Source organism: Plecotus auritus, assembly GCF_963455305.1.
Source record: "Plecotus auritus genome assembly, chromosome: 4".
In the NCBI taxonomy this organism is placed as follows: domain Eukaryota; kingdom Metazoa; phylum Chordata; class Mammalia; order Chiroptera; family Vespertilionidae; genus Plecotus; species Plecotus auritus.
In genome coordinates this window covers 138,833,792-138,861,228 of record NC_137775.1, presented here as the reverse complement: position 1 = coordinate 138,861,228, position 27,437 = coordinate 138,833,792, and the positions used below count along the sequence as shown (strand labels likewise).

Sequence of the window (27,437 nt, the reverse complement as noted above, 5' to 3'; positions counted from 1 at the left end):
AATCCATGCACCAGGCCTCTAACATACCCCAAGGGGTCTCAGATTGCAAGAGGGTGCAGGCCAGGCTGAGGGACCCCACTGGTGCATGAATCCATGCACCGGGCCTCTAGTATGAAATAACGGTAGATGATTTTTACTTTTAAACTTTTATTTTCCAAATTTTATTAATAAGGCATATATTTCATTACCTTGCTTCACATGTAAGAAGATTGAAAGACAAGAAAGGTAGTTTAGAAGTCACATTAAAGATCTTCCACATCTATATAACACACACTTTTTATTACCTAAACAGAAAATATAAAACAAAATTCTCTATTAGCTAATTGCTTTCCCCTTTTCTAATATCTCTCATATACATACATATATGTGTGTATGTGTGTGTGATGTTATATATATAATATTAGAGGCCCAGTGCACAAATTCATGCACGGGTGGGGTCCCTCAGCCTGGCCGGCGATCGAGGCCAATTTCTGGGGGCTGGCCTGCGAGGGGAATGGGCCATGGGAGATTGGCCAGCAAGCAATTGGGGGCTGGCCAGTGGGGGGAGGGACCGTGGGAGGTTGGCCCCAGCAACAAGCTCACCAACAGCCAATTCCACGAGAAATCGGGCCCCCTCCTCCCTCCTGTCTGGGTCCGGAGTGTGGGTGAACCAGACTTGGGGCTGTCAGGGCCTCAGCAGCAAGGTCTGGGTCAGTGCGCATCATAGCTACCAGCCGGTCATCCTGTCATTCGGTCGTAGTGGTCACTTAGGCTTTTATATAGAGAGATATGATATATATATATATTTGTGTGTGTATGGCATTATATATAATATATGTTGTATATGTGTATGATATTTGTATGTGATGTGTGTATATATATGATATTACCAATATTTTTGAATTATAATTCTTCTTCATGGGATACTCTTTTAAACTACTTTTTACTAGTAAATGTTGCTGGATTGCCCCAGCTGGTTTGGCTCAGTGGATAGAGTATCAGCCTGCAGACTGAAGGGTCCCAGGTTTGATTCCGGTCAAGGGCACATGCCCAGGTTGAGGGCTCAATCCTCAGTAGGAGGTGTGAAGGAAGCAGCCAATCAATGCTTCTCTCTCATCATTGATGTTTCTATTTCTTTCTTCCTTTCCCTTCTGCTCTGAAATCAGTAAAGATATATATATTTTTTAAAAGTATTACATTTTAAACACACAATACAACTCTTTTCATCTTTGCATATTATTTTCCCCTTTCATTCATAATTATACATTGTTGTCATCTTGGTATGCATGCTATTTTGAATTCTGCTCATAAGTATTTTTCATTCTATATAATCTTTAGAGTTGTATATGTGACCTATTTAATCATTGCCTATGGTTGAGCTCTTGGATCTTTCTCCACTCCTGTTGTGATAGGTAATACTATACAAAATATTTTCAAAGCATTTTAGAAATATTAGATAACACAAGACAGCAAGATGCTTCTCTCAGAATTCAAGAAGAAAGATTATTTCCATCACAAGCTGAGTAAGGTTACGATTAAAAGCCCCTGTGGATTTAGTTACTCTGCCAAAGTGTCCTGTTATTTATTTTTAAGCCCTCATTTGAACATGAGTGCACATTAACCTTTAACCTTTAATCTCATTACTTGCACATTTCTTACTCAGTTAAATTCTAAACAAGAACTTGGGATTCTCTCAACCTTCTAAAATTAGAGTCCATGGGTCTTATTAAGATGAATCAATTTTTAACAGAAGAAGCTCCTACTTTTATGATCAGAAAAAATAAACTATCCTATCTAATAAAGAGGGAATATGCTAATTGGCCCTCACACCATCACAAAGATGGCAGCGCCCACAGCCAATTAGAAGGGAATATGCTAATTGACTGCCCTGCCCTCAAAGATGGTGGTGCCTACAGCCACAAGATGGTGGCGCCCAGTTCCCTTAGGTCCCCAGCCGCCCAGTGCTGGCCCAAGGTGCAGGCAAGCCTCAGATGGCAGCTGCCTAGCTGCCGAAGGGCTGCCTGAGGCTCAGGTAACCAGGGCCAGCCGAGGCTTGCGCTGCTGGCAGTGGCAGCAGCAGAGGTGTGATGAGGCGTCACCTTCCCCTGATTGCCGGGTCACCTCCCGCCCCTGAGGGCTCCTGTACTGTGAAAGGGGGCATGCCGGGCTGAGGAACCCCCCTTCCAGTGCATGAATGTTCATGCACTGGGCCTCTAGTAAGTAATAAAACCATGTGGTCTACTTTTAGCCTAGTGAGAATAGCACAGATGCCAGGACATAAGCCTTATAGTCACTGCCCTATCTTCCTGCTTAAAAAGCATCATGATCTGCAGTTAGAATACTAGCCTCCACGTCCAAAGTTCCTCTAGTTCAGCCGTGGGCAAACTACGGCCCGCGGGCCGGATCCGGCCCGTTCGGCTGTTCTATCCGGCCCGTGGAGCCGAAAGAGCAGAGGGTTCTCTTGCTCTCCCCTCCGCTCCTTTACTTTGAATTTATATTAGTTCACACAAACACTCCATCCATGCTTTTGTTCCGGCCCTCCGGTCCAGTTTAAGAACCCATTGTGGCCCTCGAGTTAAAAGTTTGCCCACCCCTGCTCTAGTTGGTCCCCTGAGCACTTTCTCTGGGTACAGAACTAGTCCTACCTTCTTTCTATTAAGTATTCATGTGCACAAACACCAGGTCATTGTCATAATCTAGTCACAGCCCCATTGAAGGGCTCAGGATTCTAGTACTTTTACTTCTAAAATGCTTTGAAGATATTTCATATATCCTGGGAAAAGCACAGACTTTAGAGAAGGCAGACTTTAGTCTGTCTGGGGCTTTCTCTAAAACCTTGGGCCTGAGCTAACCTCTCTAAGCCTCATCTGTCAAGTAGGATGAATATAACTACCTTTCAGGGTGGTTGTGAGAATTGAATGAATTAAGAAACATGTTTAGAGTACCTAAACCATTTTAATTATTTTGACCACCCCATCTCCATGCTATGGTACATAAGCATATGATGTCATGAAGATCACTAATACCACTTTCAACCATTGAAAATTACCAGCATCCATCATTATGCTCTTTTGCCCCAAATCATATGTGTTGTCCCAGTTGTATTAGGTATTGAGATTTTAATTGATATTTTTACCTACTTCCTCTACTAAACTGAGACAACACCATCATGAATGACTGCCACATTTTACTCCCTTTTCACATTTAACAAAACAGGTACTAGACACCGATAAAACGTTTAATGCAGTTAAACATATCATTAGATAACCAATCTTGGGAAGATTTCAGGAAAATCAACCGAAATATTTAGTCTACTCTGTCTTTTTTTTTTTAATATATTTTATTGATATTTTACAGAGAGGAAGGGAGAGGGATAGAGAGTTAGAAACATCGATGAGAGAGAAACATCGATCAGCTGCCTCCTGCACACCTCCTACTGGGGATGTGCCCGCAACCAAGGTACATGCCCTTGACCGGAATCGAACCCGGGACCTTTCATTCCGCAGGCCGACACTCTATCCACTGAGCCAAACCAGTTTCGGCAGTCTACTTTGTCTTTTGGATAAAAAAGCCCTTGTCTCATTTTAACCCAAATCTCAGTCTTTTATTAAAGAGTTCTAACTCTGTTTGTTCAATTGTACATTTATTTAACCAGCATTTATTGAGTATATTCTATATCCCAGGCTATTTCTTCTTTCAGGAAAATTATTTCCAACAATCTCAGAACATCTTCAATAACCTGAGTCATAAGAAATGGCAAAAACCAAGTAAATGTTGTAGGAAGAAGTCTGTGATACCATGTGTCAGTAGAACATAGAACCGGGGTCTACTGACAGTCACTGCACAGTGTGACCTTGGCATCTTCCAACTCTCTTTTTCCCCTTAAGTGGAAGGTATTGGAGTAGAGCAGGGATGGGAACATCCAACCCAAGGGCCATATAAGGTCCACAAAATCATTTGGTCTGGCCCTACCAAGGCTTTAGGGTGAGCTAATTAAATGTTTGATCAAATATAGCAGGCTAATTTTTAAGTTTATAATTTTGTATGGCCCGAGAATGATGTTATAAATATCCAAATGGCCCTTGGCAGAATAAAGGTTCCCCACCTCTGAAGTGGAGGGTTTTTGTCCTCATTTTAGCTTTTACTCCGTTGAGACTGGTTTCAGTCTTCAGTAATGTCTCTGTATTCAAAGTCAATCAGAAATGCAGAGAAAAGACTAGTGTACAAATGTTCATGCTCTAAACTGTCCAAATGCTCCAAGTACTGTAGCTTGTAAAAACCCCTGTTAAACCTAATTGACAAACATGACTAGGGGCCCAGTGCATGAATTTGTGCACCTTGAAAGGAACTGTGGGCCGCAAGGCTGCAATGAGCACAGGAACGGGTCTCCAACCATCCTCCGTGCCCCTGCCCGGCCCCCGGCCCCTCTCTGCTGGCAGCCCCGCTCCCGCTGCCGCCACCCCCACACGCTGATGGCACCAGCCCCGCTCGCACCCACTGAAGGCACCAAGCGATTGGGGCTGGCGCCAGCAGCGGGTGCAAGCGGAAGCTGCTGCCCTGATCACCCTTCAGGAGCAGGGGGAGGTGGAGAAGCCCTGAGAGGTAATTGGGGCTGGCAGTGGGTGGATACGGGGCTGGTGTGGGCACCAGGTACAAGCACTGGGCAGGACCATGGCACTTGGGAGCAAAGAATTTTCAGTAACCACCAGAGGCTTGCCCCATGACAGTGACCAGTGCACCGCTTTGGTCTGGCAACCCCACTCACCTGCTCCACCATCCCACCGTGGCCGACACCCTCCATGTTCCACATGTGCCCCCTGGTGGTCAGCGCATGTCATAGCAACCGGCTGTTCGGTTGTTCTGCCATTCGATCTATTTGCATATTCGGGTTTTATATATAGATAGATAGATGCTATATATCACCTTCATGTTGAAAGATGAAGAGATACACAAAAGCATCTTTTTAAATTCCAAATCATTAAAATTTCAGAATTTTGAAAATGTAGTATCTACTTAAAATGAGCTCAAATAAAACAAGAAAACTGCTAGATTACTGAAGGTTACATGAATATGAATCCCCACATAGTTTGGAAAACAACAATAACTGAGCAGATATTAATAAGCTTATTTTTAACAAGGATCCACAAATCTTTGGAGGTCATTGCTAGTTAGTTCTATGTTAGGCATACTAGAGGCCTGGTACATGGATTCATGCATCAGTGGGGTCCCTCAGCCTGGCCTGCAGGGATTGGGCTGAAACCGACTCTCCAACATCCCCTGAGGGGTCCCGGACTGCGAGAGGGCGGTTCTCAGGTGACATTCCCCAGAATTGGGCTCCCTCCTCTCTGGTTCTGGGTGTGTCACTCGAAAACTGCAGCTGTCAAGTCACCGCAGCTCAGCAGCTCCTGCATTGAGTGTCTGCCCCCTGGTGATCAGTGCATGGCATAGCTACCAGTCGGAGCATCTGCCCCCTGCTGGTCTTTGCATGTCATAGCTACTGGTCAGACGGTTGAATGGTCAGAGGGTCACTTAGGCTTTTATATATATAGATATAGAATGCTGATTGTAGATTTTATGTCAAGATCATGGCCAGGCATGATAGGGTTATACTTTCCTAACTCATACTCTGTGTTTCTTACTACATCCTTAGCCATCCTATATGATAAAAGCCTAATATGCTAAGTGTCTGGTCGTTCAGTCCTCTGTTCAACCAATCAAAGCGTAATATGCTAATGATATGCTAACCCCTCACTATGACATGCACTGACCACCAGGGGGCAGACAGTTGACTGGTTGACCAGTTGCTATGATGTGCACTGACCACCAGGGGGCAGACGCTCTGACCAGTAGTTAGCTTGCTGCTGGTGTCCGGCCTATTGAAACTGAGCAAGACAGGCCAGAAATGCCCTGGAGCCCTCCCGCAGTTCCTCCCGGGTGGCCAACCTCCCGTGTCCCTACCCGGTAGCTTCCATTGCCTCTTTTTTTTAATGTATCTTTATTGATGAAAGATGCACCAGTGGGGTCCCTCGGCCTGGCCTGTGCCCTCTCACAATCTGGGACCCCTCGGGAGATGTCAGAGAGCCAGTTTTGGCCGGATCCCACAGGCATAAAAGGCCAATATGTAAATCGACCGTATGGTGGAATGACTGGTCACTGATGTGCACTGACCACCAAGGGGCAGATGCTCAACACAGGAACTGCCCCTGGTGGTCAGTGCGCTCCCACAAGGGGAGTGCTGTTCAGCCAGAAGCCAGGCTTACAGCGAGTGCAGCAGCAGTGGCGGGAGCCTCTCCCGCCTCCACAGCAGCGCTAAGTATGTCCGACTGCTAGCTTAGGTCTGCTCCCAGTAGGACCTAAGGCTCCCAGACATACCTGAGGGCTCCCAGACTGTGAGAGGGCACAGGCCAGGTTGAGCGACCCCCGGTGAATTTCATGCCTCTAGTGTGTAATAAAATTGAATTAACTGTTTCTCACAAAATAAAGTAGAAGTTTTTTTAGAGTAAATGCAAATGGGATGATACTGCACCATAGAAGAGAAATTGCTAAATCTCAATTCAGCTTTCTTTTCCTTTTTGTGAACATTCTCCTTTCTGCAGTTTCAAAATATATGCTTCTTGGTGGGAAATAATGAAATAATCCAGAAGTATACAAAGTAAAAAGTGGACGATCTTTGTCCTCCACCTCTCCCTCTGCCTCTTGCTAATTCTATTTTTCTCCCCAGAAGTGATCACTGCTAACAGCTTGGACTGTGTCTTTTCTGGATCTTTCCCACATTGCTGTGTATGCACTAGGGTTGGGGTGGGAGAGCTAGTGGGGAAAGAGAGACAGAGAAAGAGAGATCTGCACTTTGATTCTCACTTAATATATAACATTTTTTCCATATGCATGTATAAATAGGTGCATTATGCTTTGGAAATGCTATATAGCATTTCACAGTTGGATTGTTCCATAATTCATTTAGCATTAGTACACTTTAAGGTTATTTTCTCATTTTTTCCCTTATAAGCAATGATACAATGAATATTTTTTTCACTAAAACCCAGACTTGATATACACCTATTCATTTTAAATACTCGACAAGTTTCCTTTTAGAAACACCTTATTTTTAAAATCTTCATACATGTATAGCAACAGAAAATAGACTAATGAACACACATGTACTCATCCCCAGGGGCCACAATGATCAACTCCTGGCTGACTGGTATCCACTTATACCCCACCCACTCTCTCCCTTCCAGGCTGTTTTGATGAAAGTCCCAATCACTGCATCATTTCATCCATAAAATAGTGTATCTCTAAAAGATAGAGACTAATTTTTTTTGTTAATACTCACCTGAGGATATTTTTCCATTGATTTTTTTATTTGAATTTGGTTTTATTAATAAAATAAATTAAGATGGATTTATTGATATTCACATAGAACCATAGATAAATCTGTAAACAAAACTTATATTCTAATACTTTAATAAAAAATAAAAATTAAAAAAAAAACTTACATTCAAAATAAATTTCATCAAATACAAGGTCTTGGATCTATTGTCTACTTGCCAAGGATGTGTTCTATTATTTCACACTTAAAGTGAAAGTGAAAAGCCTCAAGTCAAGGTTTGGACATTTACCTTGGCTATCTGTAATAATCTTTTTTATTTTTCAGTGTACCTGGCAAGCTCTGCAGTGGGTGAGAGCTTCCATTGCCTCTTTTTTTTTAATGTATCTTTATTGTTGAAAATATTACAGATGTTTCATTTATTTATTTATTTATTTATTTATTTATTTATTAGAGAGAGTGGAAGGGAAGGATGGAGGGGGGAAAGAGAGAGAAAAACATTGATGTGAGAGAGACACATCGATTGGTTGTCTCCCACACACACCCTGATTGGGGCCAGGGATTGAACCTGCAACCCAAGTACATTCCCCTGACCTGGAATCAAACCCATGACCCTTCGGTGCACAGGCTAACACTATAACCACTGTGCACACATGCCAGGGCAAGACTAATTTTTAAATAACCACAATATTGTTAACACATTTTTAAATAGCATTTTTCTGACCTAACAAAATGTCAACAGTGTCGTTTTCTGAAAACATTCTGTAAATATCTCAGTATATTTTGTATATATCTCTGTACTTAGCCCTTGGATCATTTGGTTTATTCATATTTTTGTGCTTGCTTTGACAGCACATATACTAATAGGATTGTTCATATTTGATCTAAGTGAGTTCTAAAACAATTACTTCATACCCCCACTGTGATTTTGGAACTGAATTTGGCATTTAGTTTATATATTTCAAAGCTATATTTTGGGTTCTAAGAACATGATTTTTTTTATGGTTTGCACGTTTTTGTCAGTATAAAATATTATTTTTTCTTGCAACTAATATTTTTCACATTGAACTCTATTTTGTTTAACATTATATTTACTATTCCTATCCTTTTTTGTTGTTGATCCTTTTTAAAATATTTATTTTTTTAGTATCAGTTTGATTGTGTAATACAATCAGAGCCTTTGTCACTTACAAGGGGAAAACCCATTTATATAATTGAGAAAATTGATGTTTGTTCTAGTTGCTATCATCTTGCTCAGTGCTTTCTGTTATACTTTGTTGTTTTTAATTTTTTCTCTATTGGTTGAATTTCTTTTTCTCTTTTCACTATTGGGAAATTACAGTTTTTCTGTTCTTTCCAAGTCATCTTTAATTTTCTCCCCAGATCTTTATTTAAAATTTTTCACACTTATGGGAAAGTTGAAAGAATAACATAATGATAACCTTACTTTTCACCTAGATTCACCAGTGGTTAGATTTTGTCACATCTATATTATAAAGAGGTAATATGCAAATTAGGCCAGGACTCCATAACGGGTCACAACCTCTGCGAGGTTGCCCACGCAGGTGAGGCCCAGAGCAGAGATGGAGACAGAGGAGCAGACACAGGCAAGGGGACCAGGGGACGCTGTGAGTCAGGCACGGGTCCCGGCCCCCTGCGGTGCCAGTCCGGCCCCCCGCGGCGCTGTCCGGCCTGACTCCTGAGGCGGCCAGCGCTGTGTGAGTCAGGTGCAGGTCCCAGCCTCCCACGGGGTGCCTCCTCGCATGATTTCAATCGTGTGCTGGGCCTCTAGTATTCTATATAAACACACAGGGACAGATTATTTTGCCTAACCACTTGAGAGTAACCTCTGGACATCCTGACATTTCACACCTAAACACTTCAGCATATATCTTCTAAAGACAAGGGCATTGTCCCACATAAGCAAAACACAGCTGTCTCACTCAAAAGTCATATTGATACAATACTGTTACCTAATGTCCAATTGTCCTAACAATGTATTTTTTTAAAAATTAAGGATCCAACCAAAATAGTTCCCACCTTTTCTTATCTTTCAGGATATGAGCATTTTTGAGGCATCCAGCCTGGTTGTTGCATGGAATTACCCCTTGGCTTGGATTTGTCTAATTGCTTTCTCATGAGTACACTCAGTTCAACATTTTTGGCAAGAATACTACACAGGTGACATTGTGTTTATCACAATATATCAAACTGGGAAGACTTGTGGTCAATTTGTTATTGGCGATGTTTAAATTGGCCATTTAGTTAAACTAGAGTTTGCCAGATTTTCCTATTGTAATAGTGCCTTTCATGCCTTTCCCCCATTTAAATAATTTAAATAATGACAATTTGAGACTATTAATATCCTGTTCAACAGTCTTTCACCCTGTGGTTTTATCAACCATTGATGATCTGCGCCTTAGTCGATATTTATAAAAGTGTTTGCTTCTACCACTTGGGGAGCTCCTGTGTTCCTTAATGATTCATATGAAGTATCACCTCCTCCAGACACTGCCCCCTCCTCTCCTATTCTAATATACTAGTAGATGCCTCTCTTCCGGGAACCCATAGCAACATGATGCTCTAGGACTTACCACAGCTGAGTATAGGTTTACTTGTAGGTTTCTCCCAGAATTGATTGCATGCTTCTTTCCAGAGAAACGTTCCCTCCCCACCCTCACAACATTGTGTTGTTGGTTCTGTGGTTGTTTTTAAATTCTGTTTGCCTTGGTATCACTCTGTACTCATGGACCGCCTCCCTCCCCCCCCCTTTTTTTTTAAAAAAAAGAAAGCAAATGTATTATAATTTATTTATAGTTAGTATTCTTTGAAGGTCCAGTTGTCCCAATTTGGCAACTTAAAAGCCCCACTAAGATGAGTCCTGAGTCCTCTGACACACTCCATCAGTTTTTAATACTTAATTATTGACACAACAAGATGTTGCAGGTTTACCTGGACCTCTTCCTGTCCAAAACCTAGATTCAGCTGTTGCTTCAAGGAATCCTGATCCTTTTAGTGGTGAATAGTATTTAGAAACAAAGCTCATCTAGGTGTGCTCATTGCCATTGTGCTGTCATCATTTCTGGACCCCTAAAAAAACAGAGCCAAGAAATATATAGGTTTTAATCCTGAATCTATACCAATACCCCCAATTTTAATCCCAAACCACAGAATTCTTCTTCTCCTCCACCCACTCCATGTTTGTATCTTCCTCTATCATAGTGAGAACACTGGTTTCCAGCAATGTCATTATGTACTCATTTGCTCAGTCCTGTACTGCACATAAAATAACTTACTATTCCCCTACTATTACCAGCAGCAAACCCACTAAGTTAAGTTCAGGATTTTTTTTTTGTAGTTAGTTAGTTGTTGTTGTCCTCAGAATATTCTACACAGAGCATAGAAAATACTCTGTTCAAAAATTACTTGAATTGTTTTTTCATTTGGTCCTACTTTTGTTTAAAATGAGTTTTCCACCATATTTGTTGATTCAATTTTAATTTTTGAATATGTAAACTGTGAACAAGGTTACAACAGGAGAGTGTATATTCTTTTTAAGTGCATGTGAAATATTCAGGAAGCAAGACCATATGTTATGCTATAAAAATGTCTCAACAAGATTAAAAGGATTTAAATCAGGCATAGTATGTCCTGATCACAATGGAATTAAGTTAGAAATCAATAGCATAAACATATATGTAATACCTAAATATTTATAAGTTAAAAAACACAAATACTCTGTAAGTCAAAGAAGAAATTACAAAGGGTATTAGAGAATATTTTGAACTGAATAAAAATGAAAACACAACATGCCAGAATTTATGGAATGCAGTTAAAGCAGTGCTTAGAGAGAAATTTAAATGCTTTTATTAGAAAAGTGAAAAATTTAAACTCAGTGGTCTAAGTTTCCACACCAAAAGCTAAAAAAAAAAAATGAAATTAAACCCAAAATATGTGGAAGGAATAAGAGATAATCAAAATAAGAGCAAAAATCAATGAAATAGGAAATAGAAATACAATAGAGGAAACAATAAAACCAAAAGCTGATTGGTAGGGAAAAAAAGCATGATAAATTTCTAGGTATACTGATTAGAACAATAACAGAGATAACACAAATTATAAATTCTAGGGATAGAATAAAGGACATTAATACAGACATTAAAAGGATAATAAGGAAATATAACAACTTTATGCCAATAAATTTGACAACTTGGATGAAATGGGCAAATTTCCTAACAGACAAAAACTATTAAAATTGACAAAAAAGTTGAACTGTAATTAAAAACGTTTCAATACTAAATGCAATGTGGTAGCCTGGATTGGATCCTAGAAAACATTAGTGGCAAAACTGGTAAAATTTGTCTAAAGTCTAGACTTTAGGTAACAGTATTTTACCAACGTTAACTTCCTAACTTCCTAGTTTTGATAAATGTACTATCTATACTAATAAAAGCATAATATGCCAATTAGGACAACCTTCCAGACAAAGCCGTGGTGGCGGGTGCTGAGGCAGAGGCTGCTACCTTGTGGGAGGGGGTGGGGCCCAGGCAGCCACCACAGGGGAGGGGGCTGAGCCCCTTGCACGAATTTGGTGCAGCGGGCCTTTAGTGATTATATAACATGTTAACATCAGGGAAACTGAGTGAAGGGTATATAGGAACTCTACTATATTGTCAACTTTTATATTTATTGTTTTAAAATAAAAGTTTTACTTAAAATCAACAACAGTGCAAAAAAAAACAACCCAATTTAAAAGAACCTCTAGACCCAGATAGTGTCACTGATGAATTGTATTAAACATTCAAAGAACAAACAATACTAATCCTACATGAACTCTTCCAGAAAACAGGAGAGAAAGAAAATTTTGGGAACTTGATTTATTAAACCAGCATTTCTCTGGGACCAAAACCAGAGAAAGACATCCCAAGAGAAGAACACTACAGAACAATATCCCTCATGAACAAGATGCAAAAATTCTTTTTTAAAATATTGTGAATAGAATATAGCGATATAGAAAAAGGATAATACAGCATGATGAATTAGGGCTTAGGAATGTGTGGCTGGTTTTACATTCAAACATCAAATTAATTCACCATATTAACAGAACGAATAAGAAAACCATTTAATTCAGGACATGCACACACACACACACACACACACACACACACACACCACACATACACCACACACACACACACACACACACACACACACACACACACACACACAAAGCACTTGACAAACTTTAATACCCAATCATGATAAAATGTCAGCAAACTCAAAATAAAAAGGGACCCTAATGTGCAGGAGTCATCTCTGAAAATCCAAACCTAAGAATGTACTGAATGGTAATAAAATACCCTAAGATTGAGAACAAGGCAAGGAAGAATATCTGCTCCCACTGGTTTTAGTCAACACTGTACAGAAGGTCCTAGCCAATGCAATAAGGCAAGTAGAAGGCATAGAGATTAAAAATTAAGAAGTAAACCTGCCGAAACCGGTTTGGCTCAGTGGATAGAGCATCAGCCTGTGGACTGAAAGGTCCCAGGTTCAATTCCGGTCAAGGGCACGTACCTTGGTTGCGGGCACATCCCCAGTGGGAGGTGTGCAGGAGGCAGCTGATCGATGTTTCTCTCTCATCGATGTTTCTAACTCTCTATCCTTCTCCCTTCCTCTCTGTAAAATATCAATAAAATATATTAAAAAAAGAAGTAAACCCATGTTTATTTGCAGAAAGCATGATTATCTATGTAAAAAAAAAGTTCAATCTACAAAAAAAGCTACTGTAATAATTGAGCAAAGTTGTAAGATACAAGTTCAACATATAAAAATTAATTATATTTTATATACTAGCAGCCCAAAAAAGGTTATTGAAATTAAAAATACAGTATCAATGATGTTTCTCTCTCATCGATGTTTCTAACTCTCTATTCCTCTCCCTTCCTCTCTGTAAAAAAAAAATCAATAAAATATATTTAAAAAATACAGTATAAATTAAAACAGGACCCAAAATCATGAAATGCCAATCGATAAATTTAACAAAATATGTTACTGGACCTGTATGTTGAAAACTACTAAACATTATTGAGACAAATTTAATAAAACCTAAAGAAATGGAAAAATACACCGTGTTAATGTATCGGAACACTCAATATTTTAAACTATGGTGGTTTTGGCATAAGGATAAGACATACAGATGAATGAAACAGACTAGATAGTTAAAAAATAGACCCACAGTTTTATGCTCAATTATTTTTTGGCAAGGTGCTAAGAATCTTTTCAACAGATGGTTCTGAAACCCTTCTGAGGGGAAAAATAAATCTTGAAAATGTATCCCACTCCATACATAATAATTAATAATGGTTCTAGACTTAAATGCAGAAGCTAAAATTCACTGTTTTTCAATGTTTCCTTGCAACTTCCTTCACAGCCTTACCTATCACAAGTGATACAACCACCTCTGGGATCTCAGCTTATAGAAGTCACTCTGCCCCCATATTCCCTAATAATCCTACAGGCTCCATCTCCATTTTGGGCAGGAACAGATGGTGCTCTGAAAAAACATATAGCATAGATATGCAGCAGTCCTTTGGGCTAGCAATGAATGGGTGAAGAGCTGGAGTAGACAGTCTTCTTGGGTTCAGGTAACAGGAAGGTCTCACTAGAATTGAGGCCAGTCAGCTCCCCTGGCCCACATCTATATACTGTATATAAAAGGCTAATATGCAAAGTGTCCCCTCGGGAGTTCGACCAGGAGACTGGGAGTTTGATCCCTCATTATGATGTGCTGATCACCAGGGAGTGGTGCGGAATGAAGGAAGGCCCCAGCCGGCAGCCATAAGGCTCCAATTGGCCGTGATCACCAGCCAGGCCTAGGGACCCTACCCGTGCACAAATTTCATGCAGTGGGCCTCTGGTTTTGAGATAATAGTGATTCTAACAGTACCATGAACTCAGCTGTCCATTGAGGTTTTTTTTGCAGAAAATTAATAGCATGAAATTTATAAACAAGACTCCTTATAAAGATGAAAAGATGATTTTCCATTCAGTTCTTTTTTGTTTTTGTTTAATATATTTTTATTAACTTCAGAAAGGAAGGGAAAGGGAGAGAGAGAGATAGAAACATCAATAATGAGAGAGAATTATTGATCGGCTACCTCCTGCACATCACCCACCGGGATGGAACCTGAAACACGGACATGTGCCCTGACCAGGAATGGAACCCTGACCTCCTGGTTCATAGGTTGACACTCAACCACTGAGCCACACCAGCCAGGCCAATTCTTTATGTAATGCTTAAAGGGCACTTATAACACTTAAATCCAGAATATTTCACATATAGTGTTGGGTAAACACAGCAAGGCTTTCTTCAAGATTTCCTTTGGAGAATTTGTACACAGAGATTAAGCAGAGCAGAATTATTGCTGAGTCCCTCTGTCTTCCCACAAAGGAGTCTCCATACCCAGTGAGGTCAGATCTGCCCACTAGGTTCTCTCGCTCTCCTGGAAGAGCTACAAATGATAATATTAGTAAAGCTGACTCTTGCTATATGCCAGGCACTGTTCTAGAGCTATCTGCAGAGCCTCTCCTTTAAGAGAACATCTGTCTCTTTTGCAGTTGTGAAGACGATCTCTCCGAGGACAGAGAGGAGCTTCTGCACGGGATTTCTGAGCTGGACATCAGCAACTCGGATTGTTTCCCATCCCAGCTGCTAGTGCATGGAGCTTTAGCCTTTCCCCTGGGGTTAGATTCCTACCACGGCTGTGTTATAGCGGCTGCCCGCTATGGCCGGGGCCGGGTGGTAGTGATGGGCCACAAGGTATTATTCACTGTGGGTAAACTGGGCCCCTTTCTGCTCAATGCCGTGCGTTGGCTGGATGCAGGCCGCCGAGGCAAGATAGTGGTGCAGACGGAACTAAGGACAATGAGCGGCCTGCTTGCAGTGGGGGGCATAGACACCAGCATTGAGCCCAATCTGACCAGTGATGCAAGTGTCTATTGCTTTGAGCCCACGAGTGATGTGGGAGTCAAGGAGCTGCAGGAATTTGTAGCTGAGGGTGGGGGCCTGTTTGTTGCAGCCCAAGCCTGGTGGTGGGCCTTCAAGAACCCCGGAGTGTCCCCTCTGGCTCGGTTCCCAGGGAACCTCCTGCTCAACGCCCTTGGCATCAGTATCACAAGCCAAAGCCTCAATCCAGGGCCCTTTCGTACTCCGAAAGCAGGGATAAGGACCTATCACTTCCGCTCCACTCTGGCTGAGTTCCAGGTTATAATGGGCAGGAAGAGAGGGAATGTGGAAAAGGGGTGGTTGGCAAAGCTGGGGCCGGATGGCGCAGCTTTCCTGCAGATCCCCGCAGAAGAGATCCCTGCCTATATGTCTGTACATCGGCTCCTCAGGAAGCTGCTGAGTCGATACAGGCTCCCAGTGGCGACCCGAGAGAACCCAGTCATCAATGATTGCTGCAGGGGTGCTATGCTCTCCCTGGCCACTGGTCTGGCCCACTCTGGGAGTGACCTCTCTCTGTTAGTCCCAGAAATTGAAGACATGTACAGCAGCTCCTATCTGCGCCCCTCTGACTCTCCTATCACCGTTCAGGTCAACTGCAACAATCCAGGTATGGAATTAGGGGTGGGAGCTCAGGGTTGGGGGACTGAGACATGATGACTTAGCTCACTTCAGGGTCCTGATCACCTCCAGAAGGCCACATCCACCCTTTGCCATGTACTTTTAAGGAGATAGGGATTGGGGCATTAGGTGATGTTTGCAAGAGTTGAGTCAGGGCAGCATGGATAGGAAAGATGTACAGAGCTCATGAAGGGCCTGTGGAGATGCTGGGTAGAGATGGGATTATGGAGAGGCAGTAAAGTCCTTCCATGCTTTTGACAGGCACCCGATATTGCTGGATGAGCACTGGGCTGTACATACCTGGAAGGCAAATTATAGAGGTCTCACTGCCTGAAGCTGCTGCCTCTGCTGACCTGAAGGTAAGGCCACACCCCACCTCCCCAGGAAACATGGAGCCCAAATGTTCTTGCTTTCACAGTTGGCATCTTGATCCTCATAAAACTCTATTGGCAATATGGGGCATGTACTTCTACCCCCATTTTAAGGATGAGGCAACTAACATGCAGAACAGTTAAGTGATTGATTGAAATGTATAGATCGGATATATTTCAGAGCTAGGACTCAGACTTAATCACCTCCTCACCCTGAAGTTTTGTGCATTTCACTGATATCATAGAGTAGGGAATAGTAAAGGTGCTATGTGGAAGGCGCCCTAGCACGCAGTAGTATTCAGTAAACCTTAGTTCACTTCCGTCTCATATGCACCTCCCACTGTAGCACGAGGCCTTTCTGACTCCAGCTTCTTCCTGGGATGCCAAAGACTGTTCCTTGCTATCCCTGGATCCCCTCAGCTCTGTCACTTGCACATACACATACCCTAGTCACATATTAAGTTGTGGTACAGCTCTTTCTCCCTTGAGGGTCTCTGTGACAGGACTTACTCTGTATCTGCATTTATCCTAGAGTTTGATTAGCATAAACCCAAGAAAACAATTCTAAGACTCCACCAAGGACAAGGGTCACTCCATTGGCTCAGAAAGGGGGTCTTATAGATTGGAACTGAGTCAATCCTCTACCACATCAACCTGTCACACTAGCTGCCACTGGGCCTCCTCTGGAGTCAGCAAAAGGCTGTATCCCTTCCATCCCATTGCCAATACTAGAGTCCCCATTGTGGAACACCTGGTGCCCCTCACATCAGCATCTCAACATCACCTTAGTAGAGCTGTTTGACTCCCCTAGGAGGATATTTTCACACCATTCAGTCCACACCATCTAAAGAATGATGCAATTCCACAGGTTTAGCACACACGGTTCATAGACATGGGGTCATATAGCCTGGTGCCCGTCCTGTCCCCACCTCATGGGCATTATCCTCTTCCACCGCATGCACCTGAGGTGACTCTGTGGGGGGCGGTGGGATATCTCTGCTCCAGGTACAGATTGGCTGCCACACAGATGACCTGACCAGGGCCAGCAAGCTCTTCCGAGGCCCACTGGTAATCAACCGGTGCTGCTTGGACAAGCCCACAAAATCAATCACCTGCCTCTGGGGCGGCCTCCTCTACATCATCGTGCCTCAGAGCAGCAAACTGGGTTCTGTGCCCATCACTGTGAAGGGGGCTGTGCATGCTCCATTCTACAAGTTAGGTGAGTGTGGGCTATGGAGTGAACCCTGGGGACAGGAGAGTTGGGGGTGAGGAGGACATTGGGACTGTTTGGTGCAGGAAGAGAAAGGTTCAGAATGGAGGAAAGAAGGAAGGTAAGCCTCCTTAGATTCAGCTTTGGGGCCAAGGAGATAGACCAACCCACATCCATGGGGATGCCATAGAAGGAGGATGGAGATGGGAACATGGTTGTTCATGGCCTTGGTGTTCTCCTCCTGGGGTTCAAGTTAGGTGTTTTAACCTAAGGGATTTGGAAAAGGGCATTTCAACCCCATGGCTTCTCTTCTCAGGGGAGACATCCCTGGAGGAGTGGAAGAGGTGTCTCCAGGAGAATCCAGGTCCCTGGGGAGAGCTGGCTACAGACAACATCATCCTGACAGTGCCAACTGCCAACCTTCGCACACTGGATAATCCTGAGCCGGTGCTTCGCCTCTGGGATGAGGTGATGCAGGCTGTGGCACGGCTGGGGGCTGAGCCTTTCCCCTTGCGTCTGCCTCAGAGGATTGTTGCCGATGTGCAGATTTCAGTAGGTGGGTGCCCTGTTCCAAGTAGCCCTGTGGGACTTCTTTCTCCCAAAGGCCATGCATTGGACAGCCAGCAGGGTAAACACGCTTTTCTAGCAAGACAAATAAGATGTAATCCTTGCTATTTAAATGAAAAGGAAAAATCTGTATTTAAAAAAATATATAGGCTCAGTGACTTTCACAAAATTTGCAAACTACCTAAATGTACAACAGTTATGGAATGGATAATTAATATATTGTGTGTACCCTCCATAGACATTGAGGAAGACATTTAAAGTGACATTTTGATTGTGTTTTACCAGTGGGCCAGGAGGCCTAAAAAATTTGAGGTTGGAGGGGGGTCTATAGAAATTAAATAAGCATGGACATTGCTCTAGACCAGCCGTGGGCAAACTACGGCCCGTGGGCCGGATCCGGCCCGTTTGGCTGTTCTATCCGGCCCGCGGAGCCGAAAGAGCGGAGGGTTCTCTTGCTCTCCCCTCCGCTCCTTTACTTTGAATTTATATTAGTTCACACAAATACTCCATCCATGCTTTTGTTCCGGCCCTCCGGTCCAGTTTAAGAACCCATTGTGGCCCTCGAGTCAAAAAGTTTGCCCACCCCTGCTCTAGACTCTAGGTTTTTGGCTTACAATTACTATACAGTAATATTAATGTGGGCAACTCCACATCTAAATAACAAGAAGGGAACACCCTCAATGAATTCTTAATTTTGAGAAAAGAGTACAATGACACAGGTTCCCATGGACAGGGCACTCTCATAAACATAGAAATCTTGAGTAGTAACATGAACAGTGATTTGGGACCTGCATCACCTCCCATAAGCACATGCTCTCAGGTCAGAGTGAGGATGAGGGATTATTACAGAGTGAGAGGATAAGGAGGAAAGCCCAGGAGGATCTGGATTTGGACTGACTTTCTGAGCAGTACGGGGTTCTGGAAGTCATCGGGGTTACTAAGTATTTTGGGAGATTCAAAACAGAGAAGAACTTGGTAAGATATGTGGGGAGCACTCTAACCCTCCACCTCCCTCCTCTATTTTCAGGCTGGATGCATGCGGGGTACCCCATCATGTGCCACCTGGAGTCAGTGCAGGAGCTCATCAATGAGAAACTCATCAGAACCAAGGGGCTATGGGGCCCTGTCCATGAGCTCGGCCGCAACCAGCAGCGGCAGGAGTGGGAATTCCCACCACACACCACCGAGGCCACCTGCAACCTGTGGTGTGTTTATGTGCACGAAACTGTCTTGGGCATTCCTCGAGGCCGTGCCAATATTGCCCTGTGGCCCCCAGTACGGGAGAAAAGAGTAAGAATCTACCTGAGCAAGGGTCCCAATCTGAAAAACTGGAATGCATGGACAGCGCTGGAAACATACTTACAGGTATACTAGGCAAAAAGGAAGAGTGATGGGAACCCCCTATTCTGGGGATACCAGAGCATCATTGTTAGGTGATGTTCGTGTAACCCAGAAGACCTCCCACTACACCTGTCTCCCATGCTAGGCCTCAGGATACCCTGACAAAGCCCAATTGTGGCAGTCCTATTAGATGATGCCTCTCAGTATATCATTTTGCATGATCCTAAGTAGAGTTAACCGCCTTAGCCCCACCCTCCCCTATGAACTTGAAGAGATGCATGAGAATAGATAGGAAGCACTGAGAGAGGTGAAAACATGGTAGAGGCATGTGTATTGCTATAAATACAGTTACTATCACAGGCTTTAGACCCAGACATAACTGAGATTGACACCAAAATCTGCTATTTAATAGCTATCTAAAACCAAACAGCCTCCCAACACACACAAAAAATGTGAGATAGGACCTATTTTTTTTCCTCAGATGAGTATACCATCTTCTCAATATGACTTGGCTGTGCCTGTTTCCACCTTATAGGCAATCCAAGATTTCTCCCTGGCCTGGACATGGAGGTTGCCTTTGCCTTGAATTATCATTCAAACACCCCAGTTCTGCCCCTGAGTCCCTGGATTAGTTGCCAGTTCATTGTGGAGAGTTTCATCACCTTGGATTCTGGAACTTAATCCCAGACCAGTCACACTGTAGTCTGGTTTGTCCACCTGCTCCAGTTCCTCTGTGTTTATTCCAATGGCCTTGAGAATGACAGTGAAACTGCCTGAGGGACTCTACTTAAACTTGTTATTAGGGCCACTTCACCACAGGGACAGAAGTTCCTCATCTGTGAAATAAAGTTGAGGTTGTTCTAGGGAACTGCTAACATTTCTTTTCATGCTAAAGCTCTAACATGGGCTGTTTCCAATGGCCTCAGGATGGGTACCTTTCTGAAATGATACTCTTAATGCTAGCTACCTAGAATATATATAGTATTCTGCTTCTACCAGATTCACTTTTCTCCCCCAAAGGCCATTTTAGTTGCTTTGTAAATTGACAAAGACCTATAATTAATGAGGATTATGTCAGGACTAGAGGCCCAGTGCACGAAATTCGTGCACTGGAGGGGGGTGACCCTCAGCCCAGCCTGCACCCTTTCCAATCTGGGACATCCCTCTCACAACCTAGGACTGCTGGCTCCCAACCGCTCGCCTGCCTGCCTGCCAGATTTCCCCTAATAACTTCTGCCTGCCAGCCTGATCACCCCCTAACCACTCCCCTGCCAGCCTGGTCCCCCCCCCTCAACTGCCCTCCCCTGCTGGCCCGGTCACCCCCAACTGTCCTTCCCAACAGGCCTGGTTGTCTCAACTGTCCTCCCCTGCAGGTCCAGTCCCCTCCAACTGCTCTCCCCTGCAGGCCTAGTCGCCCCTAACTGCCCTCCCCTGCTGGCCTGGTTGCCCCTAACTGCCCTCCTCTGCTGGCCTGATCACCCACAACTGTCCTCCCCTGCCGGCCATCTTGTAACCACATGGGGGTGGCCATCTTATGCCAGGGCGTGATGGTCAATTTGTATATTACCTCTTTATTATATAGGAGTTCCCAAAATATTGGGTTTAACTTTGCAACTATGAAAGATATAAGGATTTTTTTTTCATGCCAGCCCATTTTAAAGCTTTGTGTGATATCCTAGTGAGATATTACATGATCTAGTGAGATATATGACTAATGATAGATTTAACTGCCTCAGCCCCACAAGCACACCACACAATAACTTACTGAGTATCTACTTTGTGCTGAGCACTGTGCTAGCTGAGAGGCCCTCTTTTTTAAAAATTGACTTTAGAGAGAAAGAGAGAGAGAGAGAGAGAAACATGGATTATTTGCTTCCTGCACACCCCCTACTGGGGATCAAGCCCGCAACCAGGGCATATGCCCTGATCAGGCATTGAACCGACCACCTTCTGCTGCTTGGGTCAACACTCAATCACTGAGCCACACTGGCTGGGCGAGAGGACCTTCTTAAGATTCGAATATGAGAGAGTAGGGCATGAGGCCATCAGGTAAAACAGGAAAGAGGGTCTGTCATAGCCATGCAATTAGTGTTGAAGGGGTTCAATGCAGTAAATTCATTTATCAGAGTGTTTATTAGGTCTTCTTGTTGTAGACTACCTGTTTCAACCTGCCTCATCCTTCTCTTTTCAGCTCCAGGAAGCCTTTGGTTGGGAGCCCTTCATCCGTCTCTTCACTGAGTATCGTAACCAGACCAACTTGCCCACCGACAATGTTGACAAGATGAATCTGTGGGTGAAGATGTTCTCCCACCAAGTGCAGAAGAATCTGGCTCCCTTCTTTGAGGCCTGGGCCTGGCCAATCCAGAAGGAAGTGGCTACCAGCCTGGCCTATCTGCCTGAATGGAAGGAAAATATTATGAAATTGTACCTCCTCACACAGATGTAAGGAGTGCCCAACAAGGTGGCAGATAGAGAGGTGTGGGGAGGTAGACAAGGATTCACTCCTCAACCTCTGTTTCTTAGGGCTCTAGCCTTGTCCTCTGGGCTCACTGCCCTGGTTCTGTCTCTAGAAAGTAGGTTAAGAACACAGTAAGAAAGTGGAATCAGAATTTCTCAGGAGCAAGGCCTTCTGTTTATGAGTCTTGTTCCATAGCTCTCTGCTATCAGATTCACTCCTGACCCTAATTGGGCCCATTCTGAGAGCTTTGGTCCCTATGTCTATGCTAGCCCTTGGTTCACCATCACGGCCCATAGCCCATAGAGAGTAGTTCTCACCCTGGCATCCTGAGGACTCACTGGATTTTATTTTTAATGAGTTATTCCAAAAACCCTGACCATAGAACCCAAATGAAATACAAATTTATCATGATTTTCATAGCTCCCTGAGGACTCGTATATTTTGTGTATTGGGTAGTTTTCAAAGAGTGTGAAAAGTTATCTGGTGAAATAGAACCCATAGCTAGGGTTAGCTCTTAGGAAAGTTGTTTTATTTTGGTATTCTTATTTCTTTGGGTATATGATGAGGATAAAAATTCCTACCCCATGGGTTGTCATAGAGACTCTAATTCTGAAAAGGTTTGTGAATACAGTGCATGCTGTCCAAGAGATTGCTTGATTTTAGGCTGGTTCACAGAGTAGTGAGCTGACTACTTCCCATAGCCTAGAGGTTAAGATCATCATCTCTCACAGTTGATTCCCCTGCCTCCAAATCCTGGTTCTTTCACCTCTTAGTTGTATAACTCTGGGCAAGTTCCTTAATTTCTCTGTCACTCAATTTCCTCATCTCTAAAATGGGATTGATTTCATAGGATTATTGTGAGGATTAAATATTAGTGCCTCTAAAAGTGATAAGAAGCTGGCCGTTAGTAGGTACAGAGAAAATGTCAACTGCCATTATTATTATCTAACTAGAGGCCCAGTGAATGAAATTTGTGCACTGGGGGGGAGGGAGGGTGTCCCTCAGCCCAGTCTGCACCCTCTCCAATCTGGGACCCCTTGAGGGATGTCCGACTGCCCGTATAGGTCTGATCCCGATCGGGCCTAAACCGGCAGTCGGACATCCCTCTCACAATCTGGGACTGCTGGCTCCTAACCACTCGCCTGCTTGCCTGCCCCTAACCACTTCTGCCTGCCAGCCTGATCACCCCCTAACCACTCCCCTGATAGCCTGATCGATGCCTAACTGCTCCCCTGCCAGCCCAATCGCCCCCAACTGCCCTCCCCTGCCAGCCCGGTTGCCCCCAACTCCCCTGCTGGCCTGGTCCCCCGCAACTGCCCTCCCCTGCCAGCCCGGTCCCTCCCAACTGCCTCCCCTGTCAGCCTGGTCAGCCCTAACTGCCCTCCCCTGCCAGCCTGGTCCCCCCCAACTGCCCTTCCTGCCGGCCTGGTCGCCTCTAACTGCCCTCCCCTGCTGGCCTGATCACCCACAATTGCCCTCCCCTGCTGGCCATCTTGTGGCAGCCATCTTGTATGAGGTTGTGATGGTCAATTTGCATATTACCTCTTTATTATATAGGATTAATTCACTATCATTGGAGAGCTAGACTTCACTTTTAGATGGCTTTTACAAATGCTGTGTAATTAATCCTATGCCCTCCTACACTTCCTACACCAACCTCTGAAAGGAGTCTGGTAGGTTGCTTTATGATCTAAAGGAAGGGCTCTAAATTTACAGGGTTTTACAAGCTACTTAGGGTTTTGGTCTCTTTACTCAGTTCCATTGTTTAGGTAGAATTCTATCTTTGGTTAAATAAAGAGTGGAAGTCACTTGAAAACTCAGGAAAATTCCAGCAGGATGCTTGTCTTTAGCAAACAATGGGCAACTGGCTCAGTGTTGGTGTTTGTATTTCCATAGTGACACAGATTTCTATCATTGTCAAGAGTTACTTACTAGTTGGGCAGATAAAGTTCACATAATATAGAAATATTTACTTTGGAACAAGAGAACTAGATATAACCAACTCGAATTTCACTTGATTACAACACATTAAAAGATTTTCTTAAATATTCTTCTAATCATATTCAGAAACTCCCATTTCTTTGTAGTTTCAACTAAAGTTGAGGATATAGGATTAACATTGTGTACATCCAGCCAGTTTTTTTTTAGCTCACTTCTTTTTATTTATTTTAATACACTATTTTATTTGCTTTATTGAAAACTGGGTGGATGCATAAATAATAAGATTTGACCTAGATGTTTTTCTTTGGATTTTTTAAAATATATTTTTATTGATTTCAGAGGGGAAGGGAGAGGGAGAGAGAGAGAGAGAAACATCAATGATGAGAGAGAATCATTGATCAGCTGCCTCCTGCACACCCCCTACTGGGGATCGAGCTGCAACCCAGGCATGTGCCCTTGACCAGAATTGAACCAGGGACCCTTCAGTCCGCAGGCCAATGCTCTATCCACTGAGCCAAACCGGCTAGGGCTGGATTTTTTATTATGTCATTTCTCAATCATAGAAGTATTTTCCCTTATTTCATGAATATCTTTCATCTAGGTGCTTTAAACATAGATGTTGAGTGTCCATTCAACCTTTAAAATAATTGCTATCAACCCCTGGCCAGTTTTGTTCAGTGGTTAGAGCATTGGCCTGCAGACCAATGGGTCAAATATTCAACTCCTGGTCAAGGGCACGTACCTCAGTTGCAGGCTCGATTCCTGGCCCTGGTCTGGGCATGCACAACCAATCGATGTGTCTCTCTCACATCAATGTTCCTCTCTCTCTCTCTTTCTCTCTCTCCCTCTCTGTGTCTCCCTCCTCCTTCCCCTTCACTCTCTCTCTAAAAAAAAAAAAAAAAAAAAAAAAAAAAAAAAGTCAATGGAAGAAATATCCTCAGGTGAGGATTACCAAAAATAATAATAATAATTGCTATTGATTAGTGGGGTATTGAGTACATGCCAGTTGTTGGCCTGGTTCCTTTATATATATAGTTTCATTAAATCCTCACAGTAATCTTATAAGTTGGAAATTTACCACTCCTTTTTTAGGAGTGAGCAAACTGAATTTTATGGAGGGCAAGTGAAGTACGTAAGGCTACACTGCCAACAAGTGATAGAGCTGAGATTTGAACCTGGGCATTCTGATTACAGTGGGTGTTAGTAACTACAGTGCTTTGAATAACAAAATAAATGTTTAAATAAAGAAACCAACCAGCAAATAGAGAGATCTTTATGTCCCTACTTGCCAGCACTTTGTCTGCTTGTACTTGCTCCTCATCTAATTTTATCAGAACAAAAAATACCTTTGTTTATCCCAAATTCCAGTTCAAAGGAAGGATTTGAGGTAGGCTCCTAGAGTGCTTCCCAACAGACAGAGCTGGGATGATCCCTTTAGTGTCATCCAACTCTTTTTAGGTTTCAGGTTATTCAGGTTTCAGTCTTTCCTTCTAGGGCACCATGAAAGCATCTACTAGCTTATTAGATTTTGAATAATGGATTATCTTGATAAAGTGCCTGACTCCCCAAAGTCCCAGACATTGCATGTTATCAGAAAGGGAATTAGATCCTCAGTTATTTAGAATAATATTTATATCTATTCTTGCCCTCTTTAATCCATTTTCATCAGTACAGCCCTGGGGATGTCTTAAAAATGTAGAACTATCCATACCACCTTATTTAAAAGCTTCCAGTGCTACTTTGAATTTAAGATGATGAAGTGAACATACAAGTTTACCTCTCCTCCCTCTACAGGCCCCACTGAAATTGAAGTGAAAGAAACTGGAAGGCATTTGGTTATGAATGAAGAAGACCTCAACACATTTCTGGAAGAGAGAAAGTGGATGAAGCATGAAAAAAATGAAAGAGTGAAGGTACCTTTCAGACAGAATATAAGCTGATCTGAATAACATAACCACAGAGAGGCTTGGGCACCTGAAAAGTCTATCGCATAAAGAATTATACCAGTTGTAAAATTGAACCCCATCACATTCTACCCTATCCCTTGTGCATAGAATACAGGCAGTCAACTATTGGTACCAGTGAGAACTCTGTTGTTGCTATTATTGTTGTTGTTGTTGTTTATATAAAGGAATTGAATAAATTGCCCGAGAGAGGTAGGAGTTGGTGCTTCAGAATGAAATTTCTCTCTTTGTGGAAATAAGTGATCCCTTAGCCTATCAGCTAATTCTTTACTGACAGTTGAAACCCCCCTACTCAAGTAACCAAGTGTTTCCAGTCACAGAAGAAGCTTACTGGAAAAACAGACCAAACCATACAATGGCAGAGGAAACCCATATCAACTCCTATAAAAGTCAACAGTTATATTGATGCTTAAATGCAAATCGTCAGCTAGGAATTCCCAGACATTGAGCATTGGGGGTGGGGGAGGGGTGGGGAAATGAGAGGGAGGGCCAAGGGAGACGAGACGTATGTAAGAAAAAATTACCAATTAGAATTAGGAGATTGGAAAACTGCACCCAATTTTGGAGGAAACAAAGTCAAAATTGAAAAAGAAACTTTAAAATCTAGTTATATCTTTAGAGAGATCTGAGGTATATTTGTAAGATGAAAACAGGATGCTACAAAGAAAGGAAAAACTCTGAGAATAAGGAAAGCCCTTTAAAAGTGAAATATTGTCAAAAATAACCCATAGACAAGCTAGAAATAAAGTTGATGGAATCTCCCTAGATATAGAGCAAAAATAAATAGCAGAAACTATGAAGAAAGGAAAGATCTAACCATTAGTGTGTTGTTGTTTTTTTAAGAGAAAACAGAAAATAGAGGCAAAGGAAAAAAATAATTGAAGAACAGAAAGAACTAAGTCTCTAGATTCAGGGGGATCCAATAAAACCTACATTGAGACACAATTATGTGAAATTTTGGAATATTAAGGATAGAGAGAAGACATTAAAACTGCCCAGAGAGAAAATAAAATTGGGTCATCATAATTAGCTTAGCCAAAAAGGAATGAGAAATAGACTGGGCAGCAGATTTTTCATCAGCAACACTAAAAGCTAGAAGCCGCCCTAACCAGTTTGGGTCAGTGGATAGAGCGCCGGCCTGTGGACTGAAGGGTTCCAGGTTCGATTTCGGTAAAGGGCATGTACCTTGGTTGTGGGCACATCCCCAGTAGGGAGTGTGCAAGAGGCAGCTGATCAATGATTCTCTCTCATTGATGTTTCTAACTCTCTATCCCTCTCCCTTCCTCTCTGTAAAAATCAATAAAATATATTAAAAAAAAAAAAAGCTAGAAGCCAATGGAACAATGTCTTCACATACCTTATGAAAAATTTTGTACCCAGAATTCCATAGCAAGCCAAGCTGTTTTGTCAATCAAAACAAATATATTTTCTGACATGCAAGTTTTCAGAAAGTCTACCTTCTCTGCACCCTTACTGATGAAATACCTTGAGGAAGTTCTCCAGCAAAATGAGGATGAGAACCAAGAAAGAAGAAGAAACAGAATCTAGGAAACGATGGACCTCACCCAGGTAGGATGTGTCACTCTAGAGTGACAGTTATCCAACAGGATGTCTCACTCTAGAGTAGGGGTAGAGAACCATTTTTCTGCCAAGGGC

At 42.9% G+C, this 27,437-nt stretch overlaps 1 protein-coding gene across 4 annotated transcripts in view; it reads left to right on the top strand.

The window, feature by feature from the left end:
• The window catches only part of TCAF1 (TRPM8 channel associated factor 1), a gene marked incomplete at its 3' end in the record, with an annotated part of 48,696 nt that extends 22,717 nt beyond the window's left edge, over nucleotides 1-25,979 (top strand). For 3 of the 4 annotated variants that reach the window (XM_080665413.1, XM_080665410.1, XM_080665412.1), the window contains exons 3-9: nucleotides 14,924-15,918; nucleotides 16,191-16,288; nucleotides 17,306-17,519; nucleotides 17,827-18,066; nucleotides 19,105-19,442; nucleotides 21,610-21,860; nucleotides 25,612-25,979. In XM_080665413.1, the coding sequence (XP_080521539.1) occupies nucleotides 14,924-15,918; nucleotides 16,191-16,288; nucleotides 17,306-17,519; nucleotides 17,827-18,066; nucleotides 19,105-19,442; nucleotides 21,610-21,860; nucleotides 25,612-25,621 (2,146 nt within the window). Of the gene's footprint in view, nucleotides 1-14,923; nucleotides 15,919-16,190; nucleotides 16,289-17,305; nucleotides 17,520-17,826; nucleotides 18,067-19,104; nucleotides 19,443-21,609; nucleotides 21,865-25,611 lie in introns of those variants that run through there. The other variant, XM_080665411.1, reaches the window with a different exon arrangement.
• Between the last annotated feature and the right edge of the window lie 1,458 nt (nucleotides 25,980-27,437).